A 15,878-nucleotide genomic window follows, 5' to 3' on the forward strand; every position below is an offset into this window, starting at 1 on the left:
CATTCTCGTTTTTTCAACCATCGTGAAAAAAAATACTTTGATTTGACGCATTAATGTATGACAGACTCACTGGAGGGCTGTCAGTGCGAGTTGGGGGGGAGGTAAACAAGATGGCGACAACCTGAGTGGCAAGAGTAATACGAAGAGTCTGAAAATTTAAGTAATATTTTAGACTCTAACGAAACACTTGCTACATCAAAGACAAATAAACGAAGAGCAAAATAAAAGGTGCTACGGGAACAAGATTCATAGGAATTCAGGTGAGTCCCCATTTCATTAGTTAGCTTGTTAACTAGCTAGCGTTAGCTAGCCTGCAATCTACACTGGAATCCGAGGGCTTGTAAGCTATCGTTACTCCGGTTAGCTTGCGTTAGCTGACTGTATTTGGGTAACAGTCTCAGGTGCCGGTGGCTGGTTTGAATTTTAGAGCAGAGATTGCTTTTGCTACCCCATGGACCTAATGCAACAATGTCTTAAAGAAGTGTATTTCGCTGCCCGTCCACTAAATTACAGCTGCACCCCCGGCAACTGAGGTGAAGTTGGCTAGCTAACCTTAACGTCAGCCAAAGTTGGCTAGCTAACGCAACATGACTACCGTTAGCTACACTTGTATGACGACGTTTCAGCGATCCACCCCAGTCGTCTAGTCCTTATCTACAAATAGCTGGATGTCAATTTATAGGTAGACTTGAATTAAATGCAGCATTGGTTGCTGAAGCTGTGCAAACCGAGGAGGCAGAAAGTGAGAGTTCAGGACAGTAACGTTGGTGTTAGTTCATTCAAGCAGACTTAGCTTACTAGCTAACAGTTAGCAGCCAGTTTTTGAAAAATACCATGTTTTTTAAACTGTGCGACTTGCATGCACTAATTAAGCAAACGTAACTCAAATGCCGCATTAGTTAAATAAAGCAGTGCTACCAAATCTGTACTATTACAATTTTAACCCATTCTATTTCTTAAATTAACCTCACAGTAGAAAGGAAACCCAATAACTAGTCGAGGGTTGCTGTCAGGAGAGATTGTTTATCATAGAGCGACAGCCTACTTTACTAGCCACTTAAAATGATTTTATAATTTGCATTAATGTTGTTATGACTCTTGTTTTTAGGCACCAAGGTGTAGGATCGTGGTGGCATGGAGGACACCTGAGGACGGCCAGACACATTAGATGGCTCAGTCGACCTCTAGGAGCCAAGCTGATACCAAAGATTGGAATGTTACTGCTGCATACATTTGGCTGTAAATCTGTGTTTGGAAGTCCAGCTGATGACACATATGTATCCTGGGGCAAACTATGCATTGCAGTACAGACCTTTGACAGAAATGCTGTGCTGCATGGCTCTGAAGCAGGACTGGTTGCCTCTGCCTAAGGTTGTATGGTATTAGATTCAAATGGAGATGACTTGGAGTTAAGCAGAGGAAAGTAACATTTGAGAATCGTACCTATTCAGTCTGCTCAACTGCACCTGTCACAGACATAGTACAAAATGCTCAGAGCAGCCTAAACTCTCCCAGAAGCACTAACTTGGCACTGGACCTAACAGGTCTTCAGCTGCCTACACCTCTGTAGAACTACTACAGCTCCCCTTGAGTAAAATACCCCTAATGTTTACAAATTGGGATTGACCCCCACCTCCTCCCTCAACTCTCAGGCCTGGTTACACCCCCCCTCCCACGCCCAGTATTTAAATTTTTGTAATTCACCTGTATTCCAGATTGTAGAATTAAAATACCCATCTGAAAAAGGTTACCAGTGGATTACTCTCTCCAGCAACAATCATAGCTATTTGTGAATACAGTAGGCTTAAACTGTGACTGTCGGACCATCAATCATGAGTACTGGGGAGCTGCATCATCTTGACTATCTGACTGAAAACGAACTGATGGGGATGGATACTTTCATTCACCGCATTGACTCAACAGAGGTGATCTACCAGCCAAGGAGGAAGAGGGCAAAGCTGATAGGGAAGTACCTGATGGGGGACCTGCTGGGGGAAGGATCTTATGGCAAAGTCAAAGAGATGCTGGACTCAGAGACACTTTGTCGCAGGGCTGTCAAGATACTGAAGAAGAAGAAGCTGAGGAGGATTCCCAATGGAGAAGCCAATGTGAAAAAGTGGGTGTTTTTTGGTTTGTCATCCTGCCCTATGTTTGACCTTTCCCTCTCCCTGTTCTCTCCTTGCTATTTTTCTCTAACCTCCCATGTCAGCTTACATCTCATTCCACCACAGTTTAACGCCAGTGCAACTGACTTCTCATCTGTATGCCGTGAATTATGCGTGTTCAAATGCAAGGTCTTTTCAATGAGGGACAGTCCCAGTTATCCTGAGATACAGTATCATTGGGTTGACTCACTGTAATGCTTGATCCTAATAGTTGTTAATTACTTTGAATCCCCACACTGAAAATTCAACAACACTGTCTTTTACAACAGTTAACTAGGTCCAGCATAGCTGTACCACAGTGATGACTCATGTCATCATGGTTGTCCTGTTCACTTAACCAACCATCGCTACCTTGCCTGAAGTGCACAACTTTTACACTTATTTGCATTTCGAACCCCCGTTCAAATATTTCACTTGGAATCTCCACCACCTTTCGATAATAATTGATAGGGCATTTGTCATCTTCTCTTACTTCTGAAAGAGATGTAGTTTCCTGTATTTGCCTAGGGAAAAGCAATCATACTATTACTGGATTGTTTTTCATACTAATTAATATGAATTCTAGTTTAGTTACTGCTCATTTTTGTTTTTGTAGTGTTTTTCTGTTCATACATGTTTTGTGTATTTGTGTAAAAGAAACAAAAAAAATAAAAAATAAGATTTAGAATACAATGACATGAATTGAGAACAAAACTAGTAATACCCCCCACCCCCTCATTTGTCTCAATAATATCTAGAGTACATTGACTATTCTACATAGTTATAATTCACTGTCCATGAAAAAAATATTTACAAAATATAATTAATTTTTGATACACATTTGTAAAACTTTTATGACATTATTTGATAGAATTTCTGTCAACAGTACAGGACCTAAATCAGTTATTTCAGTCATGCTTTTGAGTCTGTCATATCTCTCTCTCTCTCTCTCTCTCTCTCTCTCTCTCTCTCTCTCTCTGCATGTCATTGCCACCCTGATTTAGCTGTCATGTATGTCTATTCAACGTTTCTTCTGCTGCATCCCCCCTTGCTGATGAGTAGCAGAAGTTTTAATCACACAATAGTTTATTAAATATTACTCCAGCCTTTCGCTGCGGGCCTGTGCTAAATATAGAGGAAGCTTTAGCAAATCGTCAAATGAGTTCACACTGAGGGAATGGAGATCTGTAAAAAAGGCGTGTTGTTAGGCCGCTGTCGAGGCCGCGGTGGCAGAACAAAAAACAGCCTGTGATGATGCCTTAGTGAGAATCGTTGTTGATTTGTTCTGTTCATTTAGATCACATTAGTCTGTATTCACTCCTTTTGAAAAAGTTATTTTCTTTTAAAAGGTTGTGGTTTAGAAACAATCCTGGCTATATTTTTTTCATGGCGAGTTAGACTATGTGGTAACAAAACATTGGCAATGTTTCCTGATGTGCAAAATTGTTGTGTCCATGTTTGCTGTGCTTTTCTGCCTTTTTCTACATCTGGCAGTTGGTTGAGGCCTTATGTTTTTCAGCTTGTGGAAGTGGGATCCTCCAGCCTCAAAAGGCCAGGCTGTGTGTGGATGCCATAGTAGCCCCAGTCTCTCCATTCAGCCTCTGCTTAGCATTCCTGTCTGCCAAACACTTCCTGCTTTCAGAGGGTTGCCATGGGGACGGGCATGCTCATACTGGCACTGATTGAGCAATGCCACTCCTGTTACTAAGGCAACACCTCGAGAATGCCGTGCCCTTGTTTGGAATGACAGGAGCACACATGGACACACACTCTCACACCCCCTCCTAGGCCTGAACTCTGGACCAGCAGTGTGTAGACAAGGATTTGTCTGTAGGTGCATTTTGATCAGGGAACTGTTGTTTATGTTGCTGCTGCTGTGTGTGCAAGAGTTGCTGCCATACTGCTGAGTGTGGAAATCCTCTCAACCCTGCTACCTGCAGGCCTTGGACACACAGGATCCTCAGCTAGATATTTGAACTTGGAGATTGCAGATGGACTGCAGTAGATATTGTGATTTAGGTGGCAAGTGCTGACTCTTGTTTTCTGATTTATTTAATGGAAACAAGCAGTGATGCAGCATGGTTTGCTACATTTCAAACAAGTCAGACTTGTCCTCTGTGCTTGCTGCTTAGCTTATTTGGAGAGATGATGATATGGCTTGAAATGAGGCTATTCCTTATCTATGCTTCACCATATGCCAATCACCATAGTTCCCATTTTTATGTACTGTATGTGTGAGATGGTGTTGCCCTTTTATCAGTGCAGTGATGCAGCAATAACTGCTTGTATGTCTCTGTGTGTGCGCAAAGGAAGAGAGTGTACACTGGGAACACAATGTGCGTTTGTCAGTAGTAATATTGTGTATAAAGCAGAGGACTGAGATGGCTTGTAACTGAAGGCCAAAATAGAAGAGAAAAGCTCCACAGTGTGTCTTTTGTGTGATTGCGTGAGAGAAAGAAAGAAGGGAGGTGATGCCTCAAGACACTGTGGGCAAAATGAAGACACCGGGTTCTTCACTGAACCTCTTGTTATGACGAATACTGAGGGATGAAAGTGTGAGCAGAGAAAAAGCAAGAGAAAATCTACCCTCATATTTTCCATACAGGCCCACTCCCTTTTATAGCTTTGACCTATTATTGCATGATAAATTAAAACGCACATATTGCCAGACAGTGCCTTAATGTTGGCTGTGTGTGTGTATGGTACGTATATGGAAGTCCTTGGCCTGTACTTTGAGCTCTTCCGAGCCAGAGCCGAATTCATTAGTGTCCTCAGTCACAGCTCTCCGATGAATGTTGAGTCTCCTTGGGGATTTGCCATGGTGGTGATTTAAAACTCTTCCTCTTGGCAAAGCAAAACTGCCATCTTATATATCTTTATAATGAGATTGGTGAAACTGTACTATCGTAGATGGGGTTTTTCCTGATTGATTTTCCTGATGATGGGCTGCTGATATAGTAATCTAGACTGTCATTTAGACTGTTATTAGTGGTTATGGACCTGTCATATTTTCAAAGAATTCTAGCTAGGACTGTTGCTAATTATGTGATATTATTAATCTTTTCCTTGTTCTGTGTTTTTATGTTTCTGTCTTTCAGGGAGATTCAGCTGCTAAGAAGACTCCAACACAAAAATGTGATTCAGTTGGTGGATGTGCTCTACAATGATGAGAAGCAGAAAATATATCCTTATGTGTGTGTGTGTGTGTGTGTGTGTGTGTGTGTCTGTGAGTATTGAAATCCTGATGCGGATACGACTGAGCCACTTGCATTATCCCCTGGCCTTTACTCATTTTCTCTTCTCTGATTCCAGCTTGTTCTCTGTATAGCATATTTGTCTACTCTATACACAATTTAATTTTGCTCCAAGTGGATTTGTTAGTTGGTTAGGGTTTCTAAAAATGTATCTTAAAAGCCAAGATCAAATTTTACTGTGGGAGATATTTTATGAATGTTTGGTAGTTGTTGTTTGCTGTATAGATGGCTCACTTCATTAAAGGCTCCTACTTGTTTGATCTGGAGTATTCCCTTGACTCCCTGACTTACGTATATGGTGATGGAGTATTGCGTATGTGGAATGCAAGAAATGCTGGACAGCGTCCCAGAGAAAAGGTTTCCAGTATTTCAAGCTCACGGGTAAGTCTCTCTCCCTCACTCTCTCGCTCTCTCTCTTTCACTCTCTCTCTCTCTCGCTTTCTCGCTCCCTCTGCTATTATTAGTCTGAGGCTCTGTGCAACCACTACTCCAGGCCTAAGTTTAGATCCAAGACTGCAGGGCCTCTGCTGTTAAAATAACTGGCCATAGATTGTGGGAATGTCTGGTCACTGCTGCAAATCCACAGTTGCTATACTAGTAAGTGATGAAGAATCTTCTCACCACAGTGCTTGAATTGTTGAATAGGCTGATAATTTTTTTTACAAGCATACAGTGCTGCACACTTTCACTCCTTCCTTAATCCCATCATTAACCTCTCTCTATTTCTTTTTCCTTTGCCTTTTTCTCAGGTACTTTTGCCAACTCTTAGATGGCCTTGAATATTTGCACAGCCAGGGAATAGTTCACAAAGACATTAAACCAGGGAATCTGCTGCTGACCACAGACGGGGCGCTCAAGATCTCCGATCTGGGAGTAGCAGAGGTGAGTTCAAAGCATCATAAGGTTTACCGTCCAGAGATCTGTACCCAAGACAACCAGGGCATTTGTATCTTCTGCACAGGCTACCAGAATTCAGCATATCAGAACTCTAGCAGTACTTCTATATTGTTTCCTTTCATTTGCACACAATTTTGCTTATTCTAGTGTTGTTGTTTTTTTAAGTAATTAGCTAAGCATTTTGTATGACGCAAGCTTACTATACTCTAAATTCTGAACCTGAGAACCACTTTGCAAACACAGCCTTTGCAGCCTTCTAGAAAACTTTCTGCATAGAAATTAGCATTTTGTTAACAGGGCCAGCCCAGACACACACACATCACAAAAGTCCTAAGTAAGCTAGTGCTGTCAGGTTTGCTATTAAGATGCAAATATGCTCAAAATTCTGTCTGTTCATGTAGGCACAGTTGCTCAATTCGTGTAGCTTACTTTGAATTAATTGCCATTGATTTAATTGCATAAACCTAAATGGAGTTTCAGTGTTTCCTTTGTAGTTTTATACACTCACCGAGCACTTTATTAAGAACACCTTACTACTGCTGGGTAGGTATCAGCTTTCAGCTCAGTGTCAACCGGCTACCAAAGTGCCATCCGCCTCAAGGTTCGACATGTTGCATTCTGAGATGCTTTTCTGCTCGCCACAGTTTTAAAGAGTTGTTATCTGAGGTACTGTAGCCTTTCTGTCCGCTCCAACCAGTCTGGCCATTCACCTCTGACCTCTCTCATCAACAAGGCATTTCCGTCAGCAGAACTGCCGCTCACTGGATGTTTTTTGTTTTTCGCACCATTCTGTGTAAACTCTAGAGACTGTTGTGCGTGAAAATCAAAGGAGATCAGCAGTTTCAGAAGTACTCAAACCAGCCTGTCTGGCACCAACAATCATGCCACGGTCAAAGTCACTGAGATCACATTTTTTCATTTTTTCATACATTCCGATGCTTGATGTGAACAGTAACTGAAGCTGCTGACCTGTATCTGCATGATCTTATGCATTGCACTGCTGCCACATGATTGGCTGAATGGATAATTGCATGAATAAGCAGGTATACAGGTGTTCCTAATAAAGTGCTTGGTGAATGTATAGCAGCGGTGCTTCGAGGTCATTTTAATTTTGCTTCCATATCTGTCTTTTATCTGTTTTGGTCCCAATTGTGGTTCTAGTGCAGATTATATTTCTTAAAAATGCTTAATGCTTTGGGAAATTTGGCCAGATTATACTGTTATTGCATTTTTCAGATTTTCTTTGGCAGTGGTAGTAATTTTCTTTGTGCTAAATGAATACAGAGAAATATTGATTTTTGTACACCTATTTCCCTTGTCCATACAAACACATACAAATTTCACTCGCTCTGTCTCTCCCAGGCCCTTCACCCATTTGCAGAGGATGACACATGTCGCACCAGCCAGGGCTCTCCGGCCTTCCAGCCTCCAGAGATTGCCAACGGCCTGGACACCTTTTCAGGGTTCAAAGTGGACATCTGGTCTGCTGGAGTAACACTGTGAGTGGCTAACAGCAAAGTCTGTCTAGGTTCATATATAAACCATTTGTTTATATAAACTGATATATACTATTTGTATATATAAACCGTACATGCAAGCTGTTGTGTGGACTGTAACAGAGCTTCAGTTTATTTACTTCTACATTGATGGTATTTGACAGCTCATATTCCCTCCCATGCAGATACAACATTACAACGAGTCTGTATCCGTTTGAGGGGGACAACATCTATAAGCTATTTGAGAACATTGGAAAAGGAGACTACACTATTCCCGAGGAATGCGGACCCCTCCTGTCAGACCTGCTGCGAGGTGAGTTTGGTTCAGATCACAAAACCGTTTCAACTGCCAGCTAATGGGCAAAGTCTTGGTTTCAGACCAAGTGCTTTCTCCCCCCCCCAAGGGCTCTGGAGTGCGAAGTGCGCTTTTGTTTACTAGCAATGGACAAAAGAGTATCACTGCTACACAATGTGATTCAATACTATAAGAGGAAGCGGACTAAATTTAGATAATCATAGTGATAATCATAGTGTTGTCTAATTAATAATGCTATGTAGAATTCTGATCCAGATTTGCTGAGCAGTATTGTTTAGCAGGAAAACAGTCTCCCACACTGAAGGACAGAGCAGCACTTGGTAGAAGTATCTCTGAAATGGAGCTGGCCAGCTGTGTTGTCGGAGCAATAATAAATCACCAGAAAGTCCTTGCTAGTTGCTCTGTGGTGTTTTCTGTCTGTGTCCAGTAGGTGGTGCCGTGACATTGAGAGTCATCCTGACTCCTCAGCATCCGAGGCTTCCTCCACAATGTAGAAATCCCTCCAACTGCTGACGTAGTTTCCATTGATCTGAAGCCAGCAGCAGAATACTAAACACTTCATAGTCAAGCAGTGCTTTTCTCAGGTGGAATGCTGCAGTGCCTTTGCCCCTTTAGAAAAAAACACGCCAGACTCTGTAACAGTGAAAGGTACAACCAGCAGTATGACGTAGTAAACTTCCCCCTGTAAAACCCCAAAAGAATGCTGGGGAGATTATGTTTATACCAACTAATGAAGCCATTTAACACACGGCTGAATGGCTAACTAGTATGTTAGATTATTATCCAGCTCTGCCTTGTCCTTTGTGGAAGTCGGGCCACTATTCATTGATACGCTATCTCAGGATTTCGCTTTTGCATTTGAAATCACTTGAGGTATCAAACAAAGGCATTTTGAACAGTGAGTGGTAGTAGACAGTAGTGTTGAATCGAAAGTTTAATTCTGCATAGAGAAAAATGAGCCACGTTCTATTGCTTCTCCTCTGGCCCCCATCCCCCATTTTCTGTGAGTGTGTGTGTGTGTGTGACGTCTGTGTGTGATGACGCAGCACCTGAGAGATAGTCAGTCCATAATTACATGGTCTAAAATAAGCTCAGTGCCACAAAAGGTGTCCTTCAGCACGCACAGCACTACTATCAGCACTCTGCACGCTGCCCCTCTCTGCCTACTGGGGAAACAATTACATTATTAGGTCTGGATAGGTACTGCATCACTGTGCCTTATCATCGTGACACTCTGGTTTCTCACACATATTTAGTTTATGGAAAGCACACACTATGTTAATTAGGTAACAATATCTTTATTACATTGTTACAGCTATTAACGTTACTCATATTGATGTTTCTTACTTGTACCTCCTTGACTCCTTAAGCTTTGCAGGATGCCTTGACAAGATGAATGACATTATTACATGCGTTAATTAACATTCCTTGAATGTGTTCATCGTCTGACTCCTGTTAGCCCCTCCCTCACGTCGCTCTGGCATCCAGCCAGGTTGTAGTAAACACTCCATGTAAAGAGAATTGAGATGAGACATTGTTTCGGATTGTCGTGATTAGATTGACCTTTCCACTGTCTTATGTTTTTCAGGAATGCTTGAGTACGACCCTGTGAAGAGGTTCTCCATACAGCACATAAGGCAACACAAGTAAGTGATTTAGTTTACTTGCATATATTCACACATCTGTCCCAGGGTTGGTGTCTGTTTATGTCAATATCATTATGTCATTGTCTTGAAAAGTTGTAAAATTGCACAAATAGTTTTGAAAACTAATAGAAAATATTGTTATGCATGACAATATATTGATGTAATTGTACACCCACAGTACTGTAATTTCATATATTGTGATATTTGTTGATGGTCATATTACCCCGCTATTATCAACATATATCATATTGAACACCAACCATGATTATCAAATGCAGTGATGAACTTGCAGATGTGAAGTGCAAAATGTGCAAGAACCCGGACCTAACTGTTTAGAAATTTCTGTTAAAGACTGATGTATCCCCTTTTCTCCCCACCTGCCAATGCCAGCTGGGTGCGTAAGAAACACCCTCCCTCTGAGCCCCCGGTGCCCATCCCCGCCAGCGCGGAGAGCAGGGACCCTTGGCGTAGCATGACGGTGGTACCTTACCTGGAGGACCTGCACGGCTACACCGAGGAAGATGAGGACGAGCTCTATGACGGAGAGGACGAGATCATATACACTCAGGACTTCACAGTGCCAGGTAAGTGTGAGCACGTTGATGATCCCCCCCCTAAGACACTGGCAGCTACTCACACACACACACACACACGATGTAGTTTGTGCTTGTCCTGCGATCCTGGTGTGTTACAACGGTTGTGTTCTATGTTGTAGAACATGTGTCCAGTTTGGAGAGTAGGCCGACAGGTGAAGAGCGTGGCAGGACGGACAGGGAGAGCGATCAGTAAAGTTCACTCAGACTAAACGGAGGAGGACAAGGACTGGCAGGGAGCATGATAGTTCGCAGATCAAGTGCCTTATGTTGAATTTAAACATTTATTCTCATCTCTTTAACTGTGTTAGTTTCCAGTCTACAGTTCCTGACATTTTTGTAATGTTTGCTAACTTTTGCACTGTTTTAGGAGTTGTTTTATTTAGTTTAAACTGTGAACCCAAACTGTTCCTGTAGAGAGCAAACTGAATGAATAAAGGTTAATCGGCATTCTGCTTTTTGAAATGAGAACAAAACAATTTCAAGGGAAGAGTTGCCCCCAAAATAAAAATTGGCAATATCTACTCACCTCCATGTCAGTCAAAAATCCATTGAAGTTTGTACAACCACCAAACACACAGTCAGTTCGCCCACACCTTCCCATCTCAGTGTTCTCCCAAACAACTGAAGTAACTGGGTTCTTCAGGTTTGGTTGCAGTTTCAAAATTGGGCATAAAATCACCATCAAATTTCTCTAAACAACCTGTGCAGCATAATTTGAGTACGCTGTAGCCAAACTATTGCGCTGTGAGTCGAATTGTAAATAGCATCAGCCTATTGCCTTATTTTGGTTTCCACATTACACAAGATGTAACAATTAGCATTTCTTCTACCTAGAACACCACTACAAAATGAGGTAAATGGAGGCCTTGGGCTCACAGTTAAACCACTACAAAACACTTGGATAATGTTGCACAAGTTGTTTAGAGTAATTTAATGGTTTAATTATGCCCTTTTTGGACCTCTAACCAAACAATCCTTTTCGCTTTAGTTGTTTGGGAGAATGTGGAGATGCAACTGTGATTGCTAATTTGCTGTATATTACATATATTCAAACTTCAATCACGTTTCAACTGACATGGTGAGTAGTGAGTAGAAAATTACAGAATTTTCATTTTGGTGTGAACTGTTCCTTTAACCTTATGGTTTTTTTTTGCAGAATTCAGATGCTGTAAGATTTATCTGTTGCTTGGCAACAAGGGGCAGTATAATAAATGCAGTAGTCACTGTTGGTTATCTAGAAGTATGCCCCACATAGAACCTCATTGGATTTTCAATGGAGCTGCAGAATCTGAATGGGAGGGGAGTGAATGGATCTAAAAATAGTCCAATTGAAATGGTTTATGGTGTGGGAGTATAAATGGTTATTCTAGGTTTCACTCCCACACATGTTCACCACCATAGCTCATAGGATGTTTTATATGATAATAGTGTTCATATGGTAAATTGAACAACGTTTTGACTGGATGTTTTCTCTAGCAGTTTTGAGGTAGATAAGAGTTTCTCTCTCTCAACTACATCTAGCTTCAAATTGTCCTAATCCTGTCCCTTAACTGTAATGTTTTACCCTTCTAAGCCTCCTCTGTTAATATTCCCCTCAGCCTCATAGCTTTTGAAGTGAGGTAACTCAGACACTGCTATGTCTTCCTTTGAGAGTTTCTCACGGACCCAACCACACAAATGCAGACACACACACACCTACACTCGAAATGAGTGAGCCAAGAAGTGAGGTGAGCCTCCATTCTTCACCCGGTGGATTTCCTGTTTTTATAGGTTACTGTTTCTCACACATTTCTCGTGGTTATCTGACCTGACAGTTTTTAGAACAGCAGGTCTGAGGTAATTTCCAGAATTGTTTTTCATTCATACTGTTTGCACTGTGCACTCTTATTAATTACTGGCTCATGCTTGATCAATGAAGCAGTGATCGGGGCTTAAGTCAGCACTTGTGTGATGGAAATTTCTTGCAATGTGTGTGTCTTCAGGACAAGTAGCCGAGGAGGATCAGGGCGATGTGGACCACAGCCCAGCTGTAGCCAAGCCAGTTTGTGTGAACGGGACGGAGGGAGGGTCTCTGAACAGCAAGCCCAAAGCCGAGCGCCGTTCCTCCTCCTCCTCCAACCCCTCACGCAAAGGAGTTTCCACAGCCAGCAAGATCCGCAAGCTCTCCACCTGCAAACAGCAATGACGCCCCCCCACTCCCTCAGTAGCAACCCACCCGGTGAGTGTGTGACTGAATGTGTAGACTGTTACAACCACAACCGGTTGTAGGCTGAATTCTGATCAGAAATCGACCTACTTAGAGGACACCTTTCATACAGGAGAGAGAGAGAGAGAGAGAAAACACAAGAAATACCCTGAAAGATGTAGAGAATGAAGAGAGTAAAGGCAGATCCATATAAAGAGTTAGGAGAGATGGGATTTGTCGGTGAAATGGGGCAGAAAAAAAGGGGTTTGCATTAGAGGATGAAAGATGGTGTGAGACTATGTTATAATAGACAGAGATGCAGAGAAGAGTATCAGGCAGAAGGAGGAGGAGGAGTGGAATAGGAAATTGGGGAGGGGAGAGAGAAAATGTGTTGATATTCAGTCAGCAGTGCTCTGACTCACCGCTGCTCCCCAGGCAAACACATGGGCGGTTTCCTCCCAAAAACTAGATCTCGACTGGTCACTTTCAACGATGGAGCACTGCTCTTCTGCTCCCTATCAGGGTTAATCTAGATTATAGATATCCAGGGGGGTTTTCACAGGCCCTCATTCAGACTAAGAAGTGGGGCAGATTTATGCTGCATTATACACCACAACCGTACACACCAATTTAACAGATTGTCTTCCTCTCACTCCAGTTACCACCCACAATTTGCTCTTTCAGTCTCTCGCACATACAAACACTCACAGTGTGAGGCTGTTTTTCAAGGGTGCAGCGCAGAGGAGATGCTCTGTATTAATTTGTTCTAGCGATGACTCACCCTGGATGAGATAAAGTGGGCTGTAGGATGTTGTCGCTCTGTCTCCCTCCCTCTGTCTCTGTCTCTCTCTCTCTCTCTCTCTCGCCTGCCCTGCAGATGAGTGTCACTGTATTATCACCACCAATTAGTTCCTTGTTGTAATTCAGTGACACCATTCATCTTATCTTAAGCGACCTGTGCGTGCAGTTGCTTCTCGTTCATGGTGTGTGATGAGATTAAAACTTAAACTCGGAAATCCACCAGCTGCTCATCGTTCACCTCTCTCTCTCTCTCTCTCTCTCTCTCTCGCTCTCTCTCTCTCTCCTGTCCATCTTTATCTGCCCTCCATCTCCGCCCCCCTCTCAGGTTGATCTGTTCCCGTCCTTCTGTGTCTGGAGTCCTCGCAGTTGTGAGAGAAACCTGCTGACGTTTTGCCCCCCATACCTCCTGGACCATCGGCCTGCAGAGTCTTTTAAGGATGGCATACGAGCGACGGGGAGGAGGAGATCCTGAAATGTTCTTTTTGCTCTGAGACTTGAGGCACTGGCTGTGAAGAGGGTGTGTTTTCTTTTCTTTCTTTTTTTTTTGGTTTTGTTTTGGGTTTATTTTTCTGCTCCTTCAGCTCTGAAAGGAAGGTCATCCCTCCCTCCATCCCATCATGCTCTCAGGAGGGCGAGCATTGCACCAGACGTTAGAAGCACCGTCACCCCTTGACCCCCCTGACCCCGCCCCCTTTTGTTTCTTAGACTACCTTTTTGTTTTTACAGTACCCTAACTGCAGTTTTTAAGACGCACATTGTGATGTGTAAAAAAATAAAAACAAAAAAAAGAATGATGTTGATAACAAAGATATGAATAATTCTATATTTAAAACTATGATGAGGATAATGATGATAGTACTCTACTACCACCAACATAAAAAACTGCATGCTGTATGGAGCTGGAAGAAAGGGAAACGACTCGGTTTATGGACGGACTGACGGACTGAAGCCTTGAGATCCACCGCTGACCTGTTGGGGATTATCGTTTTTTTGATTTCCATTTAGGTTTTTGTTTTTTTTCTTTCTTTTCTTTTTTTTTTCCAATAAATATTTTTTAATTATTATTTATATAAAACATGTCCCAACCAGGCTGTTTTGTTGGGTGATCCTTTCCTTTTAATCTTGGGTTGAGCATATTGTTATTATGCAATACAAACTCGATGGTTTCTTACCTGACCTGTTTTTTTGTTTTTTGTTTAAAATTTCTCTCCTACATCAAGGTTAGACTCTGGCAGGTATACTATATTATACTATACTATACTATACTATACTATACTATGGCATTGCTCCCAGTATGTGTGGTGACAGTGAAAACCATCAATATCAATCTGATGCCTCTCCACTAAAGGCTGCCTGTGACTAGAATTACCCAATCGCCTGTTTTCCAGTGATGCTCTTTGTTGTGCCGATCACATCACCACCCGGAGCTCCGCCCCCCTCTTACACAACCAGGCCCAGCATCAGTCCCTCGCTGGGAATAGATCAGAGAGCAGGTGAGTCACAGCTCTGAGGGAGGGAGAGAGCAGCGCTTCCCACGTCAGCAAGGTCGCAGAGAGAGATCCTCCATTCAGCAAGACGTACGAGTGGCAATGCGGTGAGGAATCTGGGATGTCTGGCGTTTAAAGAGGGTGAAGCAGCTCTCAGTGGTATGACTAGGATTTGAGGAGATAAATCCGGAATATTTAAAGGACACAGATGATGCAGTCACAAGATGTGCAACTGTTCTGATGACAGTTTCATACAGCAGTTTACATCCGGCAGATTACAACAGAATACAACAATAATGTGTAGGGAGTCGGTCCTTTTTTTCCCCTTTTTTTTTTTTATTTGGAAAAATGTTCAGTCCAAAATGAATATGTGCCTTAGTTGGTCCCACAAGATCTAGCCTTATCAAGGCATTACAAAACATTTGAATTTTCTGCACTACTCGTTTTACTATAAAGCAGATGGTTCACCATAAATGTGGACAAAGACACTGGTTCCATAGGATATACACATACTGTAGCTCAAACCCAAGTCTCTGTATAAATGGATTCACAGTTTGTAAAAGAAGGGGGGGGGGCAATGCTGTTTAACAGTAAGTAGGCATACTTACTGTTACACACAGTTCTCCATGTTGCCATTCTTTTTCACACATTACAACATGCAGGGATGCACTGCAGCACATTATGTTGAAGCAATGCCATTTTACATGAATGCAGAGATGTCAGAAAGAAAAGAATAAGCCTACTTTACATCCATACTGGAAGAGTTATAGGGGGGAAGAAAGCTATTCAACCAGTCAGATCTTACACTTGGAAATCTAGATTTTTCAGTTTTTCTAGACATGTAAACAAGCAATTTGTATTTTGGGGGGGCTAGGATATCTACAGTAGCCGATAGTACTTAATTGCTTCATGTTGCTGATGTACCAGTAATGCAGCAGTATGAGTCAGTATCCCAGTCTGCAGGGATTTGGGAGCAGACAATTCCACCGCTATTCAGTTTCAACCTCCACTTTCATAGTCACAGCTCTCCTCTCTCCCCCAGCCCATCTGTCTAAA

General features: G+C 42.3%; 1 protein-coding gene across 2 annotated transcripts; it reads left to right on the top strand.

The window, feature by feature from the left end:
- stk11 (serine/threonine kinase 11) lies at positions 1 to 14,530 on the top strand. Of its 2 annotated transcripts, none has more exons than XR_011695639.1 (11): positions 1 to 260; positions 1,109 to 2,116; positions 5,243 to 5,326; positions 5,690 to 5,779; positions 6,148 to 6,280; positions 7,658 to 7,794; positions 7,977 to 8,104; positions 9,696 to 9,753; positions 10,144 to 10,337; positions 10,469 to 12,076; positions 12,332 to 12,443. XR_011695639.1 is itself a non-coding variant. In XM_071527028.1 (11 exons), exons 2-10 carry the CDS (start codon positions 1,833 to 1,835, stop codon positions 12,532 to 12,534), a joined length of 1,311 nt encoding a protein of 436 aa, XP_071383129.1. In that variant the 5' UTR covers positions 1 to 260; positions 1,109 to 1,832; the 3' UTR covers positions 12,535 to 12,567; positions 13,661 to 14,530. The 2 variants fall into 2 exon arrangements, 1 of the variants encoding a protein (XP_071383129.1); XM_071527028.1 differs by lacking the exon at positions 10,469 to 12,076 and adding an exon at positions 13,661 to 14,530 and having other exon boundaries at positions 12,332 to 12,567.
- The last annotated feature ends 1,348 nt before the right edge of the window (positions 14,531 to 15,878 follow it).

Source organism: Centroberyx affinis, unplaced genomic scaffold, assembly GCF_046629955.1.
Source record: "Centroberyx affinis isolate AG114_WGS23_722 - 3 ecotype Tasmania unplaced genomic scaffold, CSIRO-AGI_Caff_v1 ptg000112l_1, whole genome shotgun sequence".
NCBI lineage: Eukaryota > Metazoa > Chordata > Actinopteri > Beryciformes > Berycidae > Centroberyx > Centroberyx affinis.

Coding starts and splice junctions, on each gene's coding strand:
- stk11 (XM_071527028.1), top strand. CDS start 1,833: ATGAGTACTGGGGAGCTGCATCATCTTGACTATCTGACTGAAAACGAA. Junction 2,117..5,242: donor GGAGAAGCCAATGTGAAAAA/GTGGGTGTTTTT, acceptor TCTGTCTTTCAG/GGAGATTCAGCTGCTAAGAA. Junction 8,105..9,695: donor CCTGTCAGACCTGCTGCGAG/GTGAGTTTGGTT, acceptor TATGTTTTTCAG/GAATGCTTGAGTACGACCCT.